This window comes from Pocillopora verrucosa, chromosome 11, assembly GCF_036669915.1.
Source record: "Pocillopora verrucosa isolate sample1 chromosome 11, ASM3666991v2, whole genome shotgun sequence".
Taxonomy (NCBI): domain Eukaryota; kingdom Metazoa; phylum Cnidaria; class Anthozoa; order Scleractinia; family Pocilloporidae; genus Pocillopora; species Pocillopora verrucosa.
In genome coordinates, this window is record NC_089322.1 from 6,469,697 (window position 1) to 6,497,652 (window position 27,956).

The window sequence follows — 27,956 nt, forward strand, 5'->3', positions numbered from 1 at the left end:
CGTCAAACTATATCCCTAGGCTTCAGAGTGACTGTTTCGAAGCTCCGCGTAAGTATGTGGTTCCGTGTTCAGTAACTGATAATGGGAATGAGGACTCGGAAACTGCAATTCTTCAATTTCCTCATAGACACGGGTACTCATTGGATCTTCATATGCTGGATTGTTGTGTCCCCTGGTCTCAGACGTTCTTCGCCGAGGTCTTCTGAGGGAGAAACGATAAAATAGATGAGAAAGAGAGAAATGAATTTTTAACTAGCTCGCATGTATCAAACCTTGCTATGTGATGCTATGTCATTCAAGCGAACTCGTCTTGGAACTCCGAAATAAGACAAAATCTTAACTTTGTTAATGCCTTACTCGGCCAAAATAAGAATATTTGTTTTATGCTTTGTGCGTGGGTTGTTGTGTAGTGGAGGTAACCTTTAGATGCCGATATCACAAAGGATCTGAGGAGAGGATATATCAAAGTTGGGAATTGCGGTGGTTTAGTAAATAGTAAGCAGGAACAACTGTTCGAGAGGTCCAAATTTAAGCCACGGTAAAGTCACAGTGATGTAATTTTGAGGACAATATGTTACTTCTTTTGTCGTCAATGTGATGCTCTCCACCATTAAGTATTAAGGGAAACTGGCAAACTATCAGAGAAACTTGATGAATCGGCAAAGGAATGGGGGAGGGCGAAGAACGGAATGGTTTTCAGCGATGAATAAACCTGGCATCCAGTACGATTATTTAAATGCTTCCTGTTGTTATTTTATTAATATTGAGACGAGCTTTTGCAATTTTGGCTTGAACGCTGTCAACACGTTACCCCACCATCACCCTTGCTCTGTTCACGCCAGTTCACCCTTCCTAAGCCTTTTCACCTCTTTTTCTTCCTTTGCAATTTAACTCTATCGGTATCTATTCCACTTTTGAAAAACCACGACGGCAGTAAAAATAACAGTAAGAAATTCTTATGGTGACGATAATGACAACCATAAAAAAAAATAAATAAAAATGATGCTTTAGACTTACATTCTTTGCTTCCACACACAAAAGATGGCGACAGCAACTATTACAATGACAGGTACAACTATTGCCATGGCAATGATGACATTGAGAAGGTGACCAGATGTCCCTTTCCCATCGGTATTTGACGTTTTGGAATTTGCTGATGAAAATAAGAATTGGCAAGCGGTCAAATACGAATATTGTTTACAGCAGTACAATTAAATTCATCATAAGTCAAAAGAAGACATCTAGTATAATTTGTTTAGAGACCTTCACAGTTTCCCTGCCATCTAGATGCTAACGCGCCAAACGTTGATGTCCCGGATGGACAAGGAACACAAGAAGTCTGCGCCTCTTTATCCTGGTAATGATCCACTGCGCATGCCTGGCACTCTGAAGTATTGTGGAAGTATCCAACAGGACAGCTCACTATAAATAGCAAAAAGGGACGAAGATATTTAAAAAGGTTTGACGTATCATCAAACTGTTTGAGTCAGCCATTTCAGAGCTGTTTATATTGCATCTGACTGCATAGCAAGGCAAGTGCATTGCCTTTTCGATACTTATATTACAATCATTCTTCATCCTCATGCGAGGAAACTCATTTTCAGGAGAAATGTTTTGTACGTCGATTCATTTAAAAGAATGACTTTTTGGTGCTTGGTTATGACATGTTTCCTTCGTTGAGTTAATTACATCTTTCTTATTACTTACGATAGGGTCTAAACTTAGCCAAGTACTCCGTAACCATGTGGGGGCTTAAAAGCTATAGGAAGAGTTTAGTTCTCCTTAAGTTAGAGTTAGCGCTTTCAATACGTTTTCTCAACTCACATAATTTTTCAAATGCCATCTGCGAAGAAATTTTGCGCCTTTGAAAGATTGTTGATTTAGAGTAGGCAGCCAATCGTATAACACCTATTTTCTTAAATAAACCAATAATAAAGCGGAAGTGAAATTGCTTTTATGGCCACTTTGGAAAACTCGGGCATTTTAGAAAATTTCATAGTTATAGGGAAGTACTTAGCAAACGTGAAATAAAAAATTATCTGCCTATTCTTTCATTTGCATCATACATCTCATTGCTCCTGTTTGTCTAAAGCGATCAAATTACTTTTTAGAATACTTGCTTATGGAAAAGTGCCAGCGTAACCAACTATCTTGGACAAAATAAGAATCTTTTAAGCAAAGTAAGTTAACCAGTCACTTTGTGTTTTGAGATTCTTAAGGATTTTTTTGATAACAAACTCTGCTTACCACATTTGGAGCCTCTTAGAACCTGTCCACTATCACATAAAAGGCGCACGAAGCGGACTTGAGGTGGTTTTGAAGCATCGAAAACTAAGGAAATCCCACTGATATTAAGATTCACATCTGTTTTGTTAAACTTTAATAATAGGTTACTGGAAATTTCTTCAGTTGTCTGATTAAGATCAGCTGCAGTCGTGTTCTCGGGCAGTGGAACTTTCAAATCAAAACTAATGGAAAGTGAAATTCTTGATGAGAGCTGATTACTTCTTAAGTCTCTTTGTCGAAGTGTTCCTGTCTGGTCTCCGCATAGGAATCTCTCGACTCAGACTCCAGATGCAGACTATGGGGCCTCCACACCTCCAATTCTTTCTGCAAATGTTCCATATGTAATTATGGGCAGAAATCAAGGACATTTCGAGCCCGCTAACAATTATCAGCGGTATATCGTATTACACTCCGGAACAATAGAATATCAAGAGAGTTCAATATGGCGGCGATCACGGCTCGATCTGCAAAGAAGAGTGTTTCGGACCATGACTTATACAATTTGAGCACCGCAGATCTTCTATTTGATGAAAAGAAAAAGAAAAGAAGACCTGCAAGTAAATCTTTGGGATTTTTCGAGGCAGAGCGATGACATGATGTCAGAATTTTGATTTGCTTGAATTTAATTTTCGCGCTAAGACTACTGAATTTGCATTCAATGCCTGGCATATCTTTATTCCGAAAAGGACCGAGAACTAATTTATTTCCCTGCAAGAACATAAACAAATATGGCCGACGATTCGAAGATCAGCGTTGCTCGTGTTTAACTATTTCAGTCATAGTTTTCAACATGGTGTCTCGTCACTTACTCAACATGGAAAATAAGGGATATTCTGGCGCGTTGGGAACTTTTTTGATGGGAGGAAATGGCAATTTTACAGGATATTTGGACACTTCGAACTCTGTAGCAGTCAATTCGATCGAGAGCAGTTGACTTTATTGATGCACTTTCCTGTAATAGGCGAGTGTTTGGGATGGAGAACGACGGATTTTGAAGAACTGTATGGCGACCTAGGTCAATGATCAATGACAAAAGAACTGGCTCGGGAAGTAAGTGGTTTTTATTTATCGAGTCCCTGTGAGGTTTGATGAATAGCGGAATCAGTACTGAATATGTCTCAATCGAGAGCAGACGGGACCATGAGCTCCTGATTGTTATACTTTAGAAATGTTACAAATTTCCATACAGTTTCTTATATTATTTGGACGCCATTATGGACGAAATGCGCAAGCGCTGCCGCCATAGGTGTGATATTGTAAGGAGAAATTTGATGTTAGTCACTGTTAGGAATTAAAGGGTTGATTTTCCATTTAAGTTGTTTTTCTCCCAGTAAACTGGTGAAGTAAAACAAAAATGATCAAGAAAACAACCCAACGAGAAACAACAAACAGATCTTATGGAAACTCCCCTAGGAAAGACTCAGTTTTTCTTGAAGATACTATTTTCTCTCTAAAATTTAATATACTTTCTGGGAGACACTGTTGATCCACATGTTTACATTGTATATTAACCCATCTCAAGAATTAAAATTTTTGATGTTTTTCAGATTTTTTCAACTTGTTGTCAGCCACCAAGCCTTTTCAAAAGATGAAGATTTGCAAAAGTTTTTGAAAGAGGAAAATGTGAGTTTTTCAAATAATAAGATGCTCTTACAGTTATTTGGTCATGATCCCTGTGAGTGTGGGTGATTTTTTTCACCAAATTTGGAAACTGACATACTATGGCAAAACAACACTTGATTTAAATCCCATAGGTATATTTTTCATATAATCAACAATAATTGTGACTATTTTCATCTTAAGGGGTCATAAATGTTTGGTAAGGAGAAAATAGATGTCAGTCACTCTTAGGGGTTAAACTGCTGAATACTTGGTCCTTCTTTATCAGTGTTAACCCTTTAACTCCCAAGATCTGATTGTAAATTCTCCCCTTTAGCTGCTACATATTTCCCTATAAATTAGTTGTGAGAACTTGATACTAGATCAAGATAAAAGCTTCTACCTGACAGGTTTGAATATTCTCATTACCTGCTTGCTGAATAATGTATGGATATTATAGGGAGAAGTTTCATGTTAATCACTTGTGAGAGTTTAAGTGTTAAACCCTTTACAGGTCTCTCACCAGCTCATGTTGCTCTTAAGGCCTCATTCTCTCCTGTAGGTGAAGAAGCACTTTAGCCAAAGTGCAATTAACCCTTAAACTCTTAAGATCTGATTTTCAATTCTCTCTCTAGCTGCTACACTTGTCCTTGTAGATTAGCATCGAGAATTTTGTGTTCAATCAGTGTAACATCTTGTACCTGATGAGTTTGAGTATTCTGATTACCTGTTTGCTGAATAATGTATGAATACTATGGGGAGAAGTTACATGTTTATCAGTTCTGGGTGTTAAAGGGTTATAGAGGCCCTGCTCACAGATGACCTAACTTTTTTTTTCCAATTTAACCATTACAAGAATAAGTTGGCCTTCCTAGAAATACAAATAACCAGAAGTTGTTCCTCTTGGTTAGGATCTTGATGAAGAATTTCAGAAGAAAAGAGATTTTGTGGAGGAGTACACACCACTTACCAAGGAGACATATGGGGTCAGTAGTTGTTATATTTTTCCAAATAGAATCTTACTCCAGGGGTGCATTATGGTTCAGTCATTCTCTTTACTGTTTGCCATACAATTCATATGATGTTTGTTCAGAGAATTTGGTTTTGGATCATATATACAGTGTATGTCTCATTCAGGGCTGGGAAATATGAATTGTTGTAGTTTGAATTATGGCATACAGAGAGACAGTGTTTTAACCCTTTACACCCAAAAGTCAGTATGCATATTCTCCATACTGTTCTCTAGACATTTCCTAAGATGCTGACATGGAGAATGTGTCTAACAATTAAGAGCTTCTTTAGTCTGTGATCAGCTCCTTTATTCTCCTGGCCTTAATGTTTGGTTCAGTGGGGATATGGTAAGGAGAAATTAGATGTCAGTCACTCTCAGGGATTAAGCTGCTAATTACTTGGTCCTTCCTTATCACTGTTAACCCTTCACAGGCCTCTTGGCAGCTTGTGTTGCTCTACTAGGCCTCATTCTCTTCTGCAGGCAAAGAAACACTCTTGCCAAAGTGCAATTAACCCTCAAACTCCCAAGATCTGATTATTAATTCTCCCCTGTAGCTGCTACACATTTCCTTGTGAATTAGTTACAAGAATTTGGTGTTCAATCAGGGTAAAATCTTGTACCTTATGAGTTTGAGTCTTCTCATCACCTGTTTGCTGAATAATATATGGATATTAAAGGGAGAAGTGAAATGCTCATCACTTCTGGGAGTTAAAGGGTTTAAATGAGGCCCTGGTTAGGATCTTGTTGAAGAATTTCAGAAGAAAAGAGATTTTGTGGAAGAGTACACACCTCTCACCAAGGAGACATATGGGGTCAGTAGTTGTAATATTTTTCTAGGGGTGCATTATGATTCAGTAATTCTCTTTACTGTCTGCCATACAATTCATATGATGTTAGTTGGGAGAATTTGGTTTTGGATCAACTAATAATCAGAGCATTATTTGCCTGCTTGGTGTTGTATTTATGTGGTGGGGAGAAATAATGTTTTAGTCATGCATGGGAGTTTAAGGGTTGATGGTGTAAATGCTTCCCTCTCACCACGTCAGTCTTGGTTAGGATTCTGCACCCTGAGCTACTTGTGGGTGAAGGATAGATTACATTTACATGCATCTTGTTGGTTTGCTTTAGGGGTCTTTTATGAGGGAAAAAAAGACCTGGAATTCCAAAATGCCAACTCTGCTGGAAACTGTGGTTGAAAAGCCAGAATGTCTAATTGTCAATAATAACATAAACAATTAAGTTATGATTCTGTAAATTGGTTGCGTCAAACAGCACCTATGATGAGAACAAGGTTTTAGAGGAAAGTCAGATTTGGTTTTAGCTTCTAAGTAAGATTTGACAATTTTGAGATTTTTTCCTTCAATAAATAAATGTTTCTCTACTTATGATTTTTTGTAGAACTTCACCAAAATGGTACACAGTCAGCAATGTATGTAGCAATTAATGTTTTATTTGCTGGAATGTGTTATCTACATTAAGGTTGTTTAGGCTGAAATAGTGAATTACAACTTCAAATCTCATGATTTTGGTGAATGGCCCAGTCTAGTGAATTTTAACAGAAAGTTTGGCCAAAAACATTGATATCTAAAGAATATCTATGTAAACACAACATGAGGGTGGCAAAGACATACCTGATTTATTATTCAATCATACAGTATTGTAATGTATCAGGATGTTACAAAATATATGATTGATTTTGATAATAAATGATACTGTATGATTATGACAAACTCACCATGATGGCATATTAATACATATGTAAGTTTGGTAATTTTGAATTTCTTTGTGAATTTCAGGTGTTGCATTAGCAGTGAATGATATTAGTTCTGGCATCATGACAGCATCTGCTGGTGATGATAATAGTACCAAGGAATTGAAAGGGTTTGTTGTTCTTTGTCTGAAATTGCTAAATGATATGATTTTGTAATAATTACTTAATATTTATTTCATTTCTTTCCATTATTAACCTGTGGTGGCAAACTTCCAATGCAAGCAATGATGGACCAGACATATAGTTTGGCTGATTTTTTTCCCATGTGAATAACCACTGTTTTACCACATCTTACATCTACTCACTGCAACCATCATGACAACTGGCATTATAAGAGGCAATCAAGACCTATCAAGACCTGAGAGTGATAGTTATGTCTTCCTTTCTTGTTGAAGTGATCAGCATTTAAATTCTCCTCACAATATCACTGCTGCATAGTACATTAAGGTCATGAGAATAAAGGAAATGATAGAAAAAAACAAAGAAGCTCTTGATTGTTGAACAACTTCTCCTTGTCAGTATAATAGAATATGTACCAAGAACAGTATTGAGGATATACATTCTGATGTCAGGTTGTAACAAAAAGCAATTTTTACTTTTACAGGAGTTTTGTGACTTTTTCAAGCACACAAGGTATGATAGCATTTTTAGACAGGAACTAGTGTTGCTAGCAGTATTTTAAATTCCAAGAGTTTAATTTGTTTTGTCTTACTTGTGTCTGTGTGTCTTCTCCTTTCTTCAGGAATCACTGGATGTTATGTCCACTAATGATGACAACACATTAGGTTTTAATTTAGAACTTTATTCCAGATACATGGATGCTGCCAAGGTATGTGAAATATGTATTGGAAAACTTGGATCTTATTTAACTCTCTAAAGGATATTGGCTTTCCTTTTGTGGGCAGGGTTAGGGAAGAAGAAAGGAGGTGACTATTTTCTTTTGGGGTGGGGTGGGATGAGAGCATTATCACAGCCTGAGAAAAGCTCAGGATCACTACACATCTAAAAACGAAAGAAGAGAAAAACCAAAAATAACCAAACAATGTAACAAAAATTAATTAGCCAAACTGTTGATCAATCTATTTCTCATATCCCAAATGATTTGTGGGTTGTGTCTTGAATGAGAAGACTGGGTTCTACCCACTCTATCTCTATTGCATTCAATTTTTTCAATTCATTGGTGAGTATTAGTGCATTTGCATGAATGTAGCACAAGAGAGAGGTTATCTGTAGAGAAAGCACCCTTTGGAATAATTTACATTTCATTTTCATACTGCTAAGCAAAAGGGATGGAAACTTGCAAACAAAGACTGGAATGGTGGAATGGAAACATGAACTGACTTGGGGAGTTTTTTTTAAATTTACAATGCTTCATGGTATAATTGAATTTGGAACCATCAAGTACAGATGAGCTGGAATGTGGGACTTCTGGATTACAATTCCAGTGCCCTAACTTTGAAAACCCCTTTTTTTAATTGGTTATTTCTTCTTGCTGTCTCAAGATGATTATTTAAACTGTTTACTGCACTTGTTTTGTCCATCTCTTACCCTGCAGGAGATGCTTTTCTGTCGTACATGTAAACTAGTTGAGTATGAGAACGCAACAAAAGCACTGGAAAAAGCCAAACCCAAGAACCAAGAAATGGTAAGGTTCTGACAAACATGTGCTTTGCACCTCTCTCTGATTTTTTACATGTGATTGAGTGTTGTTTTTTTTTTGTTTTTTTTTCCTCGTGATTCACATGAGGCTGCACTTAGCAATAGACTCGAAGTTCAAGTTGAGCTTCTGAATAATTATGGTGAACACCAGAATTGAAGAATCCTAAATTGTTTTACACTTTTTTTTATTTTCAGCTTCAAAAAGCCAGAGACGATGCAGAGGAAGCATACAATTCAATTTCAGAAGCTGCAAAGAAAGAGGTGAATAAAATGATATAAAAAAGGCCTTTTGTTTTACTTAGACTTTTGGCTTACTGTTTTGCCAGAAAATTTTGCATGCCACCCTTACCTGGATGCATTTCTTGGTTTGTTTTACAGGCAGACCACCCTGTTGTTGGTTTACCTGTAAGACACATGTCAAACAATAATATGAATATTTGTGCCATTTTCATGTTAAAACCTGAATATCAAAAAATTAGTTTACACCACACAAGTGAATAGTATTTTTTGAACACACTGATTGGCTAACTTGAAAGTGATGAGCAAGTACCATTAACCTCTGAGAATCCAAAGTGACAAAATCGCTCATCAACAATTTTATTTTCAACCATTTTCCTTGGTTTACAATGAATCCTTTGTGCCGGCGTAATAAACAGAGGAGAAATGGCAGATGATTTAAATATTTGTTAAGGGCACATAAAATGAAATTGTCATTTCGCTCTAACTGCAGTAGACAATCTGCTTACTCGATTGATTTTAATTTTTGTTTTTTTTAAATTTAAATATAGATGATCCGTTACAATAGGCAAAGAGTGTTGAGCCTGCAAGCCAGTCTTATCCATTACGCTGAATCGCGGTTAAAGAATGAAAGAGATACCTACGCCATTTTGGCCAAACTATTGAATGACATGAAAAAATCTGCTTAATCAATGAGCACAGAGAAAATAGAGGGCACCGTAAATTTGGGAGGCCAAAATTTATTTCTAATTTTCTTTATGAAATTAGATTATGTTGATTTGACACGGATAATACAAAAATAATTTTTTAAAACGATGCAAGGTCGTTTCAGGCATTGGCTCACTCCAGGTGTTCAGTTACTAAAACGGAGCAGAGACTGGAGCGGAAAAGTGAAACAGCAAGAGAGGCTTGGGTTAGGTGGGATTCATTGAGCGACTCAACCCAAGCCTCCCTCGCTTTTTCACTTCTCTGCTACTATAGTGCTGTTTACTATCACACTTTGTTTTGCCGACTGAATGCCTGGAACAGGCTATTCAGGCACTAATCATAACCATTGCAATTTCTTCAAATGTGATTGGTGCATTAGCTGCTTCATTTTTTCACTTCTCATTCTGTACAGCTTTAATTGGACAGCATAATTGGACAGTTGGCTTTAATCGGATACCTGTAATTGGACAGTTGAAGCAACGAATCATACTAAGTTCACCAAAATTCACCAAATCCACCAATCACAGAGTTAATCACAATAACCATAGCAACAACCACTTGTCTCAAAAAAAAAATTAAGAATTTCCAAAATGGAGACATATTTTTTTACTGTAGACATTGTCTATACCAGAGATATTTGATCTAAATGTATTTCTTGTTTTCAGAAATAATAACAATTAAGATTAAATGGTAACAGGACTTTTTGTCGTCCACTTCTTTCTGTAATCATACTCGTGATTGACAAATTGGTCTTTTGCTTTGCAGTCGTCCAATTTTGTTAATCACGTGTATGATAACAACAGACCGAATAAGACTCCACTCAGTCCTATTACCATTGTAGATTGGCTGGAAATGGTGGCAAAAATCCAGCAATTACTTGAAATTTAATCAGCAAATATTTCATGACAGAAAGAAATTTTCCAATTTTGTGAAGGCTACCAGCCTTGAATGAAGGCTCCAGAACATTCAATAAACACTTAACATGGTGAATTTTCAACTTTATGTTGTTTTCATACAGATCGCCATTATACTAAAGAGTGAATGAATTTCTTTACGTCTTATACTAATAATATTTTTATTAAATCTGAATGAATGGGTTTCAAATATGCAAAGTTTTCTACATACTTTCAAGGTAACAGACATTATGGAAAAAAATTTCCTCTCCAATCCTCTGAAAAGTACCAACCAAAAAATTGATTTCCTTTGTATTGAAAAGCTTTTGAAATTTATATTAGATATAGCGATCGTAAGTTTTTGTTTGAATTGCTTCATAATTACCTGTAAAGGCAGAACTTGACGTTTTCAGTTGACTTAAATGTGAGTATACTTCTTATTCTGACGAAAACTATGTTTTTCCAGTGTAATTATTTTTTTCAATATAGAATGGACCATATACAAAGCTAGTTGTCGTTTCAGCTCTATCAAAGTCCTTAACTCTGTTTGAGACGACTGACTCCCCCTCCTTTCCTCCTGAAAACTATGTGATCCCATCCTCTCCCTTAAAAAAACATTTCCTCCAGCCCCCCAGGCTATAAAAAGGCCCTCTTTCTTTAGTATCGCCGCTAACCCAGAAATTAAGCCCGAAACGACAAAACTTCCTTAATGATCCCCTCCTCCTAACCCTACCCCTACCTACAATTTAGTCATCAGCTGTTTGAATGACCTGGATTCTTTTCTAATGAGATCAGGCGCAAATCTGTCTGCTGCTGACGTTTAGTTGTGAAAGTCAACACGCGAAATGTCATCAGATATGCTGCGCTCTGCAAGTTGGTTTCACTTTTGAGCGTGGTTGCTTCCGAGCAGTACTTTGTCATTTTGTTGGCTGAAAACGTCGACTTGTTCCCGCGATATTTCCTGAAATCCTCAACGAAGTAAGTATAGATCATTTGTAATCAAGATTCGAGAAGAAAATTCCAAATAGCGTTTGTTTACAACGAGACCAAAGCTCGGTGCAAGACCATCAAGGGTGTTGTTAAATATTCTTGCTCGTAGACTCAAACTGCAAAGCTTAACGGCTCTATGAACGAGTTTAACCCTGCTTCATTTTAATCATTAATCAAATGCTAAGTCGATTTCGTTTTCAATACAACAAATTAGGAATTTGTCCTTCATTCATTTTCAGAACTATGGTTTCTCTTAATTAGACGGAATTAATACGATTCTTGATTTGCTGAGTGGTAAATCTTATCTCGTATGAAGAAACTGTGGTTATTCATGGTCGTTAAATACATCATCAGCTAAAGTATAATCGTCTATATTGCGCTTTGTTTTCACCTCCGATGTACGTAGATCGAGACGTTTTGATTGGAAGAAAACGACTCGGAGTCTGTTTCGTGCGAGCTCGGCCATCACGATCTACAGCGGCAGTGAAAATATCGAGAGACAAAGGATACCACTTATCGACCATAGTTGTTCTTCAAGGCAATAAAATTAGCCTCGCTGGTAAGTACATTGTGTTATAGAGTAATTTAGTTGTTTCTGTAGCAGGCCAGGACTTGCTAACTTTGAAACTGAAACTAAACATACACCTGCCTTTGGACAACAGCAAGAAATACAGTACTAGTCTTCAATTTCGAGATTGAAAAATGATCGTGATCTTTCTATCTATTTAGTCATTGCGTGTGTTTTGATGTTGGGGAAGTTTTGCGACTGTCGATTGTCTGAGAGAAACAAACAGACAAAAACAACTCCGCAGTCGATTAGAGATCCAGTATTTCGAATTCACCGTTCAGTCCACAAACATCTTCCCCTAATTTTGTAAAGTTACACGCTCTTAGCTTGCTGAGCATTTTGATGAAGAAAGTGTAAGGTTTGTTTTATTGTTGAAAATTGTGAACTTTAAACTGAATTGTGTTCGTTCAAAAGTTTTACCTCTGGTGAAAGACTCTCAATTTCGAACATTTTCCTTGTTTGCTCCAAGAACTGTCTCAATGCGGTTCGAAAAAAAAAATTTTATCAGAACATTCTAGAAGAAGACACGGGAATATGTTTGACCTCTGTACAAGAGCTTACTCCAATTACTTAAAATATAACACCAAACACGACTACAGTAAGAAAATCGCCAAATTTAGCATTTTCTTGATGTTGTCTTTTGTCTGCTTTGTATTCAGTGAGGGAATGTGGAATGGTGTGCAAGTTAACCCCCCTTCCCTTCTCTCTACAACCCACTCCTGCCGATTCGAGACTTTCGTAAAATATTTTTTTAAGGACCGAAGAAGGGATCAACGCACAAATGTGACGTTTGCGGTTGTCTACGTCTTCAAAAACCACGCGATGTCATCGGATTATTATAATTTGTTAGGGTCACAATACGTAACACACTGGTTTTACTTTCGTGTTCCTGTTTACGAGTTGAAGGCTGGTTGTGCATGGGCAATTTTTGTTTGTTGTCTTGCGTGGTTCAAATTTTGACAAACCCACTGTTGTACTTATTGCATAGATTCTTTGAAAAAGATATCTTCAGTCTGTTAAAAATGCTTCTTAAAATCGAATGTTTTATCCTTGTTACTCTTCTGAAAAGGAATTTGATCTAAACATTCTTGAACATAATTTAAGTTCAATTGTTGTAGTAATCATATCAAGCACTGGTGTTTGAAGATTGCTTCTTCATCCGCCTTTTTTCTTGAGTTAGGATGCTAGAATGGTTTTTATGTAAATGCCCCCTTCCCCCTCCACCCTACTTTCGCTGATAGGGAAGTTTTCTAGCGAGAAATACAGTACTAGTCTTCGATTTTGAGATTGATAAAGGATCACGAACTTTCTTGTCGGTTTAGTCATTCCGTATGTCTTGATGTTGGGAAGGTTTTGCGAATGTATGTTGTCTAAGAGAACGCCGAAAAAACAACTCCGCAGTCGATTGGAGATCTTTTCGAATTCACCGTCGTCCTTTAAAATAAAGAAGCATACATTCCAGAAAACTGATATTGATACGACACACGCTGAAGGAGAAGGAGCTTAATAAAACAGTTTCAGCAAAAAAAAGGTGAAATTGCACAACAATTTCTACAATCGTCACCCCAGATTAGTGAAAATGTCAAAAGTGACGTTATTTGATGCACTTAATGATTTGACCATCTGATGTGCTGCGTGTGTCAATTGAACGAAAGAACTGCTTTGTTTTGTTAGACAATAATGCTGAAAAAAGCAAAAAGCAGATTAACCCCAATATCATTTCGTTAAAGCAGCAGAATTTTTGGTGTGAGAATTATCCATTTTTTATGGACAACGGTACAATATGGAATAAAGTATAATCGTTTATTGCGCTTTGTTTTTGCCTTCAATGTGCAGATCGGGGCGTTTTGATTGCAATCCTTCTTCGTGCGAGGCCGGCCATCACGATCCACAGCGGTAGTGAAAAGATCGAAAGACAAACGATAGCATTTATCAGCCTTAGTTGTTCTTCAAGGCGTTGAAATTAGGGTCGCTGGTGAGTACATTTTGTTATAGAGTAATTTAGTTGTTTCTGTAGCCGGCCATGACTTGCTAATTTTGAAACTAAAACTAAACATATACTAGTCTTCTATCTCAAGATTGATAAAGGATCAGGAACTTTCTTGTCGATTTAGTCATTGCGTATGTTTTGATGTTGGGGAAGTTTTGTGAATGTATGTTGTCGACGAGAACACCATAGAAACAAACTGACAGAAAACAACTCCACAGTCGATTGAGATGTTTTTCGAATTCACCGTTGTCCAAAAAAATTTTTCCCTAATTTAGCAACCTTATACGCTCTTTGCTAGCTGTGCATTTGAGTGATGAAATTGTAAGTTGTTTTATAGCTGAAGATTGTGAACTTTAAACTGAATTGTTCGTTCGAAAGTGTTTCCATCCGTGAAAAACTCTTAATTTAGACCTTTCTCCTAGTTTGCTCCAAGAATTGTTTCAATGTGGTTTAAAAACAAAATTTGAGCAGAACATTCTAGAAGAAGACATGCGAATATGGTTGACCTCTGTTCAAGAGCTTACTCCAGTTACTTGAAATATCACACCAGACACGACTGCAGTTAGAAAATCGCTAAATTGAGTATTTTCTTGGGGCTGTCTTTTGTCTGCTTTGTATCCAGAGAGGGAATGTAGAATGGTGTGCAAGTAAACCACCCTTCCCTTCACCCCAGAACCCACTCCTACCGATTCGAGAATTTCTTTAAATATTTTCTTAAAGACTGAGGGGGGGACTGATCTGCTTTGCTTTCCCACTTTGTAACGTTTTTACCTACATCGAACTAAACAGCTCTGTTTAGCTAACGGATCAGCGCATAAATGTGACGTTTGCGGTTATCTACGCCACCAAAAAACACGCAATGTCATCAAATTACTATTTGTTAGGGTCATAATAAGTAACACACTGGTTTTACTTTCGTGTTCTTTTTTACGAGTTGAAGGCTGGTTGCACATGAGCCATTTTTGTTTCTATTCTTGTGTGGTTGAAATTTTGACTCTTACACCGAAATCAAAACCGATTGTTTTACTTATTGCATAGATTCTTTAAAAAAGATTTTTACAGTCTGTCTGTGAAAAAGGTTTTTTTTTAAATCCAATGTTTTAACCTCGTTACCGCTCTAAAGAAGGGACTCTGATCAAAACATTCTTGACCATATTTTAAATTCTATTGTTGTTATATCACGCCAGGCACATGTGCTAGAAGCTTGCTTCTTAATCTGTTGTCTTTTTGAGTTAAGGATGTAAGTGTGTATATTAATGCCCCCCCCCCCCCGGCCCCCCCCCCCCCCCCCACCCACACTCTCGCTGATGAGGGAGTTTTTTTTCTTTCGGGGAAGGGATTATATCCCATACCCTAAGGAAAGCAACTCCTTCGTTCTACTTGTTTTAGTCACTCAGTCCTTGGTTATTCTGAAAGAGGACTTTGATCCAAACATTCTATAACAGGACGGTGAAACATCGTTGACCTCTGTTCAAGAATTCACATTTTCTTGCTTAAAAAATGTCACGACAGAGACTCGTAAGGTCAGAAAATCACCAAAATTTAGTATTTCCATGATGCTGTTCTATTATCTACTTACCATTTATGTGAGCAATGTGAAATAGTGTCTAATGCGAGGAATTTTTCACCAACTTTTGTAGAGGGGAGTAAGTTTGAAAAATTTTTAAGATCAACGGGTCGAGGCACATTGTTGCGTTAATTTGCTGGGGGCCAAAAATGGACCAATGATGAAACCAAAGCGAAAACAATTGATATAATACCAGCAGGGTGCAGCTATTTAGGGATGTGAATAATGTGCATTGCGACAAACCCAGATTAGCTTTTGCTTTTGAGTTCCTTGAGTGTTTTGTTGACTACAGAAAGCAGCCTATGTTCTTTATCGCAAATGAAGTATACATACCTCACCAAAAGGTTTTTTAAAACTTCAACGACGGTATGTGTACTTCAACCATTTACATGAAACCTGTTATGTGCAGCAGTTAAAACTCGTTTTAAACGGAAAATAAACACGCATACATTCTAGAATACTTATATTGATACGACACAAGTTGGAGGAGAAGGAGCTTAATAAAACAGGTTTAGCGGAAGTGTGAAATAGCACAGCGATCTCTGCTATCGTCACTTTAGATTAGTGAAAATGTTAAAAAGTGACGTTATATGATACATTTTATGATTTCATCATATGATATGCTATGTGTGTCAAATGAACGAAAGAACTGCTTTGTTTTGTTGGACAATAATGCTGAAAAAAGCAAAAAGCAAAAAGCAGATTACCCCCGCTACTATTTCGTTAAAGCAGCAAAACTTTTTGTGTTAGAATTATCCATTTTTTTATGGACAACGGCACAATATGAGATGAAGTATAATCGTTTATTGCACTTTGTTTTTACCTTCAATGTACAGATCGGAACGTTTTGATTGAAAGCCTTCTTCGTGCAAGCCTGACCATCACGATCCACAGCGGCAGTGAAAAGATTCAAAGACAAACGAGAGCATTTGTCGGCCTTAGTAGTTCCTCAAGGCGCTGAAATTAGCCTCGCTGGTAAGTACATTGAGTTGTAGTATAAATTTGTAGTTTCTTTAGCGGGCCACAATTTGCTCATTTTGAAACTGAAACGAAACATCTAACTGCTTTTAGACAATCGCAAAAAAATGCAACACAGTACATGTGTACGTGACAAACGATAGAATTTATCAGCCTTAGTTATTCCTCAAGGCACTGAGATTAGCCTCACTAGTAAGTATATATTATGTTATAGTGAAAATTTGTAGTTTCTGTAGCGGGCCATGACTTGCTAATTTTGAAACTGCAACTAAACATCTAACTGCTTTTGGACAACAGCAAGAAATACAGTACTGGTCTTCGATCTCGAGATTGATAAAGGATCACGAACTTTCTCGTCGATTTAGTCATTGCGTACATTTTGATGTTGGGGAGGTTGAATGTATTATGTCTAAGAGAACACCATAGAGGCAAAGTGGCACAAACAACTCCACAGTCGATTGGAGATCTTTTCGAATTCACCGTTGTTGTTTATAAACACCTTCCCCTAATTTTGCAACCTTATCCGCTCTTGGCTTACTATGTATTTTGATAAAGAAATTATAAGGTATGTTTTATTGCTGAAGATTGTGAACTTTAAACTGAATTGTTCGTGCGAAAGTTTTTCCTCCGGTGAAAGACTCTCAATATAGAACTTTTTCCTTGTTTGCTCCAAGAATTGTTTGCATGCAGTTCTAAGAAAAAATTTTGAGCAGAAAATTCTAGAAGAAGATATGCAAATATGTTTGACCTCTGCCCAAGAGCTTACTCCAATTACTTGAAATATCACACCAGACACGACTGCAGTTAGAAAATCGCCAACTTGAGTATTTTCTTGATGTTGTCTTTTGTCTGCTTTGAATTCAGAGAGGGAATGTAGAATGGTGTGCAAGTAAACCCCCCTTCTCTTCAACCCAGAATCCACTCCTACCGATTTGAGAATTTTTTAAAAATATTTTTATATTTAAAATTCGTGTTCCTGTTTACGCGTTGAAGGCTTGTTGTGCATGAGCAATTTGTTGTCTTGTGTGGTTGAAATTTTGACGCTTACACAGAAATCAAAACCAACTATACTGTTGTAGTCACTGCATAGATTCTTTGAAAAAGATTTTCACATTCTGTTAAAAAGGCTTTTTAAAATCTTATGTTTTATCCTTGTTACTGCTCTGAAAAGGACTTTGCTCAAAAATCCTTGACCGTATTTTAAATTCGATTGTTGTAATATCACGCCAGGCACCCATGCTCGAGGGTTGCTTTTTCATCTGTTGTTTTTTTGAGTTAAGGATGTAAGAAAGGTATTTTTAATTCGATTGTTATAGTAATCACATCAGGCACGGGTGTCTGAAGGTTGCCTCTTCATCCGCGTTTTTTCTTGAGTTAGGATGCTAGAATGGTGTGTATATTAAAGAAAAATTTGAGCAGAACATTCTAGAAGATATCCAAATATGATTGACCTCTGTTCAAGAGCTTACTCCAATTACTTGAAATACCACACCAGACACTACTGCAGTTAGAAAATCGCCAGAGTTAGTATTTTCTTGAAGTTGTCTTTTGTCTACTTTGTATACATGGAGGGAATGCAGTGTAATGTTTGCAAGTAAACCTCCCTACCCCTCTCCCCACAACCCACTCCTGCCGATTCGAGAATTTCTTACAAATATTTCCTTGAGGACCGGTGGAGAAGAGGTAACGTGCTTTGCTTTCCCAGTTTTTATTTTTTCACTTACCCCGGACTTAACAGCTCTGCTTACACTTAAAGGATCAGCGCACAAACGTGACGTTTGCAGTTATCTACGTTATCCAAAAAGACGCAATGTCACTGAACTATTATTTCTTAGGGTCACAATACGTAACACTCTAGTTCCACTTTCGTGTTCCTGTTTACGAGTTGAAGGCTGATTGCGCATAAGCAATTTTTGTTTGTTTTCTTGCCTGGTTGAAATTTTGACGCTAACACAGAAATCAAAACCAACTGTTGAACTTATTTCATAGATTCTTTGAAAAAAGATTATTAAAGTCTGTTAAAAAGGCTTTTTAAAATCTAATGTTTTATCCTTGTTGCTGCTGTGAAAAGGAGTTTGATCAAAACATTCTTGACAATATTTTAAATTCGGTTGTTGTAGTAATCAAGCCAGGCACCAGCGCCAGAAGGTTGCCTTTTATTTCGGTTTTTTCCTTGAGTTAGGAATGTTAGAATGATTTGTATATTAATGCCCCCCTCCTTCCTCCCTCCCCCCCTCCTCTTCACCTGATGGGGGAATTTTCTGGAGAAATACCCACAGGACCGGGGGAGGGGTGATATCCCATACCTGAAGGTGAACAACTCCTTTAGTCTCCTCGTTTTAGTCAATCAGTCCTTGGTCATTCTGAAAAAAAGAGTTTGATTCTAAATTGTTCAACCTTTGATTGCAGACAGTTCAAGTATTCCCAAGTTTTGTCAAACTTCTAGAACGGTATGTATCATTTAACTCACTGATTCGAAAGTAAGTTCCAAGTAACCTTTTAAACGGAAGTTGCGTGACATGTGACTCACGCAGTCACGGTTAGGTTAAGATTGAAATAGGAGAGGTGATAATTAGAGTGATAGGTTTGAGGAGAGAGCGTTGGAAGTTTGTGACGTGGTGAACGTTAATGATAAACAATGAAAGAATTTGACGATTGAGAGTACAGTGTACCCCACAATTTCGGTACACTTTTTCTCTAAATTTATTTTTTTCCGATATCTAGCTTCACAGCAATTATTTCTTTCCTTTCGCCGAGAAACCACGGGTTACCATAGCACGTAAATTAAAGTTAACTATCACGTGTGGTGTGTATCATCATCCTCATTATCATCATCATCCGCCCAACCCCCCTGCTGCGTGCCGCCACACCAGCCACAATCCAGCTCTTCGATATCGCCTTGCCTTTTTCCTCTTTCAACAGTCCCTCTCCAACTGGTCTTTGGTCTCCCTCTCGCCCTTTGACATTCTGGTGTCCACCCCAATACCGCAAAAAGGTCGTTCACACCTTCTCTCCTGAGTAAATGTCCTAAACAGTTCCACTTTCTTCTTCCCACCTCGCAACTAATTTTATTGGTGTTTACCATTTCAACTACTCTCCTGTTTTTCATTCTTTGCTGCCATCTGGTCCTCAGTATCCGTCTTAGGCATTAGTACTGAAAACTTTTCAGTGTTCTTTCATCGGTCTTTGTGATTTTCCATGTTTCACAACCATGTAGCAGGACCGATCGGACTAAAGTCTTGAATTGGCACATCTTGGCTCTCTTTCCTATTCTTCTGGCTACCCACACCTTCCATAGCCTCTGGAATGCACCTCGTGCCTTCTGCATTCTGTTCCTAATGTCTTCACTGCCTCCACCTTTCTTGTCTACAATAGCTTCAAGATACGCCACCACAATGCTCTCCCTGTTTGTTGCAAACTCCATCCTCAGTGTCTTGCTGTTGTCTTCCTCATGATCCAATCCATAGTCAGTAGGAATAAGAATCCTGACATTACGCATCCCTGCTTTACTCTTGACTAAATCTTGAACCAGTCTGATATCTCTCATACGTCGATTACGGCGCATTCAAACCCTCCGTATATCCCTACTACCACTCTCACCATCTTGCGCGGAATTCCATAGCTCCCCGTGGTGTTCCGCGAGCTTTCTCTCTGTACCGTATCAAAGGCTTCTTTTCAAAGTCCACAAAGTGCGTGTGCAGACTCGCCCTCCAGTCGTTTGCCTGCTCTAAGATGTTTCTTTAATGTAAAGATCTGTTCAGTTGTATTTCCATTTGGTCTAAAGCCGGCCTGCTCTTTTTTAAGCTTCTTGTCTAAACCTTTCTTGATCCGTTCTAGCAGCATCCTGTGGAATATTCTATTGATGGTGGGTAGCAAAGTCACTCCTCTCCAATTGTTACAATCACGCAAATCACCTTTCTTAAATATATTGACAACAAGTCCCTTCTTACACACTTCTGGCCACCTTTCTCTTTTCTAAAGCCTGTTATATCATCAGTCTGCCTACTTGCGGTGTATTCCATGTCAGCCCTTAGTAGGTCTGGGCACTGGCTTTGTTTTCCTGGACGCATCCTTAACCTCTTGTATTCGCCATCTTCCTATATCGATTTCCTCAATCTACTCCAGTTCTTCTGTTTCTTCTTTCTCTTCCACCGGATTTGTGGGGTCATCTCTGTTTAAAATTTTACTCAAGTTCTCTACCCAGCTCTGCAATCTTTCTTGTGATTCTGTCTTATGCACCCCCAGTTTGTCTTTCACACGCAATTCTCGCCTCCTCTGTTCCCGGCTATTGTCTTGGTTATGCTGTTTAGCTCCTCGTCTCTACAATTCTCAGCGGCCTTGTCTGCTGCTGTAGCCCTTTCCTCCAACCAATTCCTCTTATCCTCCCTAGCACTCTCTTTCACTTCCTTTTCTTTCGCACTATACTCCTCTCTCTATCGCTCTTCAAGTCGTTCCAATCTCGCACCCTCTATATTAAGTTTTGCGTCTTACCCCTCCTAAATTTTTTCCCACGTCGTGTCTCCTATCCGCGGCTTGCTCTTCTTTTTACCTTCCAATAACTTTCTATGTGGCATCTCTGAAAGTCACGAGGATCTTGTCGCGCTTTCTTCGAATCTTCTATATCTCATATTGTTGAAAACCTGTTCTTCACTTTAATGTTATATCTCCTCCTGATCTCTTCACTTTGCAACTAACGCACGTTAAACCTCACACTTGTTTTCTTCTTCCCATGCGCCTTTGCCAACTTTAGTCTCATTCTGGTTCTCACCAGGTAGTAGTCACCATATACGTCGGCTCCTCCCATCACTCCCATGTCCAGAATCGATGTTCTCATGCGTCCATTCACAAAGACATGGTCGAGCTGGTTAACAGTCTTCCCACCTGGTGACTTCCAGGTCAGCTTATGGACCTCTTTCTGTGGGAAACTGTTCCAGTTACAACTAAGCCATTCGTACCACAGAGGTCACATAACCTTTCCCATTATCATTCATGACTCCGACACTAAATTTCCTCAGTACCTCCTCTCTGTTAATGTTGTTACTCCCGTAAGCGTTCAGGTCTACCATCATCAAAACCATATCATGACTAGTGCAGCTTGCAACAGAGTCTCGCAGTTGATTGTAAAATTCATCCTTTTCCTCGTCCATCGCATCGTCTGTTGGTGCATATGCTTTTATTACCGTTAGCTTTTGTGTTTTGAGTAGAATCTTGCCTTAATGGTCCTCATGCAGATTTGCATCCATTCCATTTAGGCTCTCTTTGTCCTCACACTCATCATGATGGGGACTCCTCCTTGTTGCACTCCCTCATCTCCCACGTACGCCACCCTCTCACTACCTTGCAGTGTTCTTGATCCTATCCATTTCCATCTGGTCTCGCTTATCCCTAACACTTCAATTCCACACCCTACCATCTCTTGGCCACTTGCGCTGTTCGTGTTGCCTCCGCCATAGTCCTTGCGTTCAAGAAACTGATGGTGATCTGTTTCTTGGGGGCTATTATGGGGCCTATCGGCCTTTAGGCTTCCCGCCGGCTTTGGCCGAGGAGCGTCATTACGGCCCCAGCAGCAACACGTCCGGTTTGAGTTGTATCGTCGATGCATTCGGCTTGTTACATGTGTTTCTCTCTACGGGGCAGGGTTGTTAACCCTGCGCCCAACCCTCAACTGTGGGACAGGGGATCACTTTTTGTCTGGTTTTAACCCTTCGACCTGTTCGGCAAGGGTGACCCTACCAGGAGTGCAGGACTGCAGCCAGAATAGCTATAGGTGTCGTTGAGATCAGGTCGGCGAACTTCTCTTGTATTTATGTAAGAGTGATGGTTGGTTTTGACTTTTTGCCAGCATGCTTGAACCAAGGGAAAAGTGATCCTTGATGTTAGGAGACTTGCAATTTAGCTTTTGTAAGAGTACCATCACCAATTACCTCACAAGCTGAAAAAAACTACCAGCTCAGCAGAAGACGATAATCGTACAGCTTAAAAACTCCCTTGTCATTGACTTCGACCATCAGTTCCCTGCGTAATTTTGTGCTTGGGCTGAGTGATTCAGTATCAACATTTTAACCTAATTTTTCCTCTCTAATATGCGAAGGGGCCAAATCAGGTGAGATCTGTCGAGTTCCATATTTCAGGTCGACTGTGTCTCGAAAAAATACCCATCGTGGAATCAAGTGAACAATGAAAGAAACAAACAAGTTAACAAATAGGGAAGCAAGTAGATGGTTTCTTTCACACACAGACCGTATCCCTGTTGCTTTGAAGTCTTTTATGTATTATACTGACGTTTAAGCTCTGAGTGACAGTGAATCTTTATCACTCTCTTTTCCTCCCTTCTATTAGCCTCTGACTTCATCGAGCAAATTGTTTCGAAAGCGAGATTTTTTCAATTGCCCTTACTTCCTCTCTAGAATATAATGTATCAGCGAAAAGATCTTGGTAGGTTAATAAATAATCACACCAAGTACCACAAAACCGTTGAAGGATCAGTGAAAGTATAGCGACCTACCGACATAGCCGAATTAGGTACTAACATAACTATGGTTTTAATAGGATGTAACTGAAAATGGCCACTGGGTTGAAGTACACCACAGAGCAACTGAATTACTACAGGATTTGTTACGTTGTCACTGACATACTAACTGAGGGTCTGCGAACCATCTTCAAACAAGAATGGGACAATCGATACAAGACAACACTGGGAGAATGGAAAGATCAACCCAAAAATGGAATGGACTTCTGGAATGGTGAGTCTACTCGAAACAGAAAAAGAAACGGTGGGCTGTTGACAACCATGAAGAATGGCGATAGAGCTGAGTGGGATTGTACCATGCTGTTTTACGCTATCCTGTATTCAGATTGCATATATTCACTCAATCCATCAATTAGATCAAATGTGGACGACCTAAGGAAATTTAGAAATGAAGAATTTGCACATATGCGACGGGGCCACCTCTCCAACGGGGATTTCCAAAATGTTATTACAAAGGTTAAAACTGCATTCCACGCACTCGGTCTCCCGACATCGAAAATCAGTGAAGTTCAAAGTCAGACAAACTTCTTAACAGAGGAGTTAGACGAGGTTTTAAGGAAGGTGGACGACTTGAAACAAGAAGTTAACAAGAAGGAGAAGGAAGTTCTAGAAAAGGACAAGGAAGTTCAACAAAAAGAAGAACAGAGGCTTGCCTTAAAAGAGCAATTACATTCCGATGTCTCTCCATTTTGCATTCTCCCTCCCAAACCTAGCCACGACATCGCTCCTCGGGAATCTGAAGTTGGTGAAGTTTTACAAAACCTCCAAACACTAAAAGACGCCAATGATGGGTTGAGCATACTGTATTTGTCAGGAAATCCAGGAAGTGGAAAATCTCAGCTGGCCCGTTTAGCAGCCAGGCGATTTTACGACGAGGTCGAACAAATACCTTCCGCAACTTCATTTGTCATGACGTTGAATGCTGAAAACTCAGAAGCACTTTTGAAATCGTATGTCCTTTTCGCTCAACATTGCAAATGTCCCGGGTATGAAATAACAAACACTTACCGCTCCAAGGATTTGAACACAGACGAGAAGATTTCATATTTCAAGACCTTAATAAGTACAAAAATTGAGCATTACGCTTCATGGCTGTTGGTAGTTGATAATGTGACCAGCGAATCTCGCACAAGCGATTATTTGCCAGATGCAGACAGCGAGTTGTGGGCAAGGGGTCAGATGCTAATAACAACACAAGATACTGCGTCTATGCCGTTGTCAAGCTCTTCCATACGAAATTTCTCACTCAGCGCTGGAATGCATCCTGATGATGCATGCTTTCTGCTGAACCTCCTCACTGGAACCACGGATGTCAAGATTGTAAAAGAAACTGCGAAAGTACTCGACTTCCAGCCACTTGCCTTGGCAGGCGCAGCCACGTATGTAAGACAAGTTCGTCAGAATAAAGCAACCTCGAAGTTTGGCTGGACCGACTATTTGAAGAAATTGGAAATGGGGAAACGAAGTGCTACTGAAAACATTCTTGCTGAGACAAATCCAAGCTATTCAAAGTCCATGACCAAAGCAATAACACTCGCCGTCGTAAAGGCGATGGCAGATGACATAATTTGGCATCACACGTTCCTTTTTCTCTCAATGTGTGCATCACAGCCGATCCTGCAAGACATTATTACCCAGTATATCAAAGCAATTGATGACGATTTTGAAGATGAAGATATGATAAGAACAAAGATGAGTCGATGTTCACTGTTGCTAATTGAAGAAGAATCAACTGGTGTTTATATTCGAGTCCATGGTGTCGTTCTTGATGTTATTAAATCTACGACAAAAGGTTTCGCAAAGGATCAAAGCTACAAAGTGGTGTATGGCGCGGTAATGTCTTTCTCAAAATTTGAAGAGCTAGAATCTATTGTTGTGGGAACAAGAATAGTTCCCCATCTTAAAACGTTGAGCTTAAAAATTGAAGACATGTCACTCGGGAAAGGAATACCAGAAGCGACCACTAGAGCCTTGTGTAATTTTCCGGATGGCCTTTGGAGCCTTAATTTCATGTGCCTAAACCATAGTGAGTTTAGAGCGGCGCTAGTCTATGGTAAATGGCTGTTAAAAATTCAGATGAAACAGCTGGGACCTGATCATGTTGATGTTGCAAGGTGTTACAACAATCTGGGTAATTTACACAAGGCTCTGGGCGACACAGATGAAGCAAAAGACTGCTATAAGCGTGCACTGGAGATTCGTCTGAAACAGCTGGGACCTGAGCATGTTGATGTTGCAAGGTCTTACAACAATCTGGGTAATTTACACAGTGATCTGGGCGACACAGATGAAGCAAAAGACTGCCATAAGCGTGCAATGGAGATTAAGATGAAAAAGCTGGGACCTGAGCATGTTGTTGTTGCAAGGTCTTACAACAATCTGGGTACTTTACACAGTGATCTGGGCGACACAGATGAAGCAAAAGACTGCTATAAGCGTGCACTGGAGATTCAGATGAAACAGCTGGGACCTGAGCATGTTGATGTTGCAAGGTGTTACAACAATCTGGGTACTTTACACAAGGCTCTGGGCGACACAGATGAAGCAAAAGACTGCTATAAGCGTGCACTGGAGATTCAGATGAAACAGCTGGGACCTGAGCATGTTGATGTTGCAGGGTCTTACAACAATCTGGGTACTTTACACAGTGATCTGGGCGACACAGATGAAGCAAAAGACTGCTATAAGCGTGCACTGGAGATTCAGATGAAACAGCTGGGACCTGAGCATGTTGATGTTGCAGGGTCTTACAACAATCTGGGTACTTTACACAGTGATCTGGGCGACACAGATGAAGCAAAAGACTGCTATAAGCGTGCACTGGAGATTCAGATGAAAAAGCTGGGACCTGAGCATGTTGATGTGGCAAGGTGTTACAACAATCTGGGTAATTTACACAAGGCTCTGGGCGACACAGATGAAGCAAAAGACTGCCATAAGTGTGCACTGGAGATTCGTCTGAAAAAGCTGGGACCTGAGCATGTTGATGTTGCAAGGTCTTACAACAATCTGGGTAATTTACACAGTGATCTGGGCGACACAGATGAAGCAAAAGACTGCTATAAGCGTGCACTGGAGATTCAGATGAAACAGCTGGGACCTGAGCATGTTGATGTTGCAGGGTCTTACAACAATCTGGGTACTTTACACAGTGATCTGGGCGACACAGATGAAGCAAAAGACTGCTATAAGCGTGCACTGGAGATTCAGATGAAACAGCTGGGACCTGAGCATGTTGATGTTGCAGGGTCTTACAACAATCTGGGTAATTTACACAGTGATCTGGGCGACACAGATGAAGCAAAAGACTGCTATAAGCGTGCACTGGAGATTCAGATGAAACAGCTGGGACCTGAGCATGTTGATGTTGCAGGGTCTTACAACAATCTGGGTACTTTACACAGTGATCTGGGCGACACAGATGAAGCAAAAGACTGCTATAAGCGTGCACTGGAGATTCAGATGAAACAGCTGGGACCTGAGCATGTTGATGTTGCAGGGTCTTACAACAATCTGGGTAATTTACACAGTGATCTGGGCGACACAGATGAAGCAAAAGACTGCTATAAGCGTGCACTGGAGATTCAGATGAAACAGCTGGGACCTGAGCATGTTGATGTTGCAAGGTCTTACAACAATCTGGGTAATTTACACAGTGATCTGGGCGACACAGATGAAGCAAAAGACTGCTATAAGCGTGCACTGGAGATTCAGATGAAACAGCTGGGACCTGAGCATGTTGATGTTGCAAGGTGTTACAACAATCTGGGTACTTTACACAAGGCTCTGGGCGACACAGATGAAGCAAAAGACTGCTATAAGCGTGCACTGGAGATTCAGATGAAACAGCTGGGACCTGAGCATGTTGATGTTGCAGGGTCTTACAACAATCTGGGTACTTTACACAGTGATCTGGGCGACACAGATGAAGCAAAAGACTGCCATAAGCGTGCACTGGAGATTCGTCTGAAAAAGCTGGGACCTGAGCATGTTGATGTTGCAAGGTCTTTCAACAATCTGGGTAATTTATACAGTGATCTGGGCGACACAGATGAAGCAAGAGACTGCTATAAGCGTGCACTGGTAATTTATATCTCCAAGTATGGTCAAGAACATGTAAGGACACTAAAGGTCAGCAGGAACTTATCTCGGCTAAAACAGAAAAAAAGGAGAGTTGACCTTTGTGCTGTTTTGTAAAAGAAGAAAAGAGACTCGTGTTAATAGTTTAGTAACTGTGCTGATTCATAGACGTTGTTGGTCTTTAATTTAGGTTTACTCGTTGTGTTTTCTTTGCACGTGAGAACTTAGACCATTTTAATTGTTTCATAATATCTTGCATAATTTGTGCTTTTAATATTCCGATCTGGAACCTCGCACAATTGATATGTTTTTTTTTAATTTCTGAAGAAGTAGTTCATTACTTTCTAATTTCTGAGGTTGCTACAAAAGGTTGCAGTTCTACGGATAATCAACAGTCAGAATATGTACCCAAGTAGAGAAATTTTTAAGTTCCTAATCAGGGCTGCTTTTTCAGAATCGTGCTCTTTTAAATTGATGATTTTTATTCATATTCATAAATAAGAGAGAGTATCCATACAAGTGGTCCGGCCGATCTAGCTTGAAAATAGATTTCGCCGATTTCTTGTATATTGAAAGACTTTCATGTCCTTATTCTAGAACCACAATCCACTTCATCTGATCTTTAAAATTTATCGAGTTGTGAGAGATTTTCTGATTACCCCAGCGAACACTTGTGGCGACCCATATCGAGGCTCAAATTTAAGGTAACATTGGAGGTCGATTTTACGAAAACTGTCATGCCCTTTATAAAACAAACACCAAAACGAGCAATTTAACAAAAACCAATGTTTTACTAGCTGAAAAAAGAGTAGAAATAGATATTATTAGATATTAGAACAAAATCTATGATTTTTCGCTGTTCACAGGAAACGTATTAAAGTTTTTTATTAAACCCTTCAGTACCTTATAATTGAAAAATCGAAAACTGCTCCTCACCTCCCGTTCCCGCCCCTCTCTTCCCTCCCCCCTCCCCGCCACTTGTCATCAAGGCCCACGTGAGCCTCAATCACAAGAGTCTGATCAGCGGTTGTCTTAAAGAAATAAACATCATTTGTTCCGAACTTCGTAGACGGAAAATTCTTTGGATAA

The 27,956-nt window shown here is 39.1% G+C and overlaps 3 protein-coding genes and 1 pseudogene across 3 annotated transcripts; 2 read left to right on the forward strand and 2 right to left on the reverse strand.

Moving 5' to 3' along the window:
• Window positions 1-4,866, reverse strand: LOC136284117 (sushi, von Willebrand factor type A, EGF and pentraxin domain-containing protein 1-like). The gene is made up of 5 exons (XM_066173937.1): window positions 4,856-4,866; window positions 2,248-2,468; window positions 1,264-1,422; window positions 1,018-1,153; window positions 1-202 (listed from the first exon to the last, which is right to left on the reverse strand). Exons 1-5 carry the CDS (start codon window positions 4,864-4,866, stop codon window positions 16-18), a joined length of 714 nt encoding a protein of 237 aa, XP_066030034.1. The 3' UTR covers window positions 1-15.
• LOC136284405 (uncharacterized) lies at window positions 2,728-27,760 on the forward strand. Its single transcript, XM_066174735.1, has 14 exons — window positions 2,728-3,336; window positions 3,834-3,909; window positions 4,797-4,871; window positions 6,296-6,326; window positions 6,694-7,301; window positions 7,411-7,497; window positions 8,224-8,313; window positions 8,523-8,588; window positions 9,116-11,143; window positions 11,562-11,714; window positions 13,560-13,698; window positions 16,117-16,255; window positions 18,668-18,708; window positions 22,808-27,760. The coding sequence occupies exon 14, from the start codon at window positions 22,821-22,823 to the stop codon at window positions 26,982-26,984; it is 4,164 nt and encodes a 1,387-aa protein (XP_066030832.1). The 5' UTR covers window positions 2,728-3,336; window positions 3,834-3,909; window positions 4,797-4,871; window positions 6,296-6,326; window positions 6,694-7,301; window positions 7,411-7,497; window positions 8,224-8,313; window positions 8,523-8,588; window positions 9,116-11,143; window positions 11,562-11,714; window positions 13,560-13,698; window positions 16,117-16,255; window positions 18,668-18,708; window positions 22,808-22,820; the 3' UTR covers window positions 26,985-27,760.
• On the forward strand, window positions 6,308-9,253 carry LOC136284118 (sorting nexin-6-like). The gene is made up of 7 exons (XM_066173938.1): window positions 6,308-6,326; window positions 6,694-6,778; window positions 7,273-7,279; window positions 7,411-7,497; window positions 8,224-8,313; window positions 8,523-8,588; window positions 9,116-9,253. Exons 1-7 carry the CDS (start codon window positions 6,308-6,310, stop codon window positions 9,251-9,253), a joined length of 492 nt encoding a protein of 163 aa, XP_066030035.1.
• On the reverse strand, window positions 18,730-22,505 carry LOC136284406 (craniofacial development protein 2-like; annotated as a pseudogene).
• Window positions 27,761-27,956: the final 196 nt, after the last annotated feature.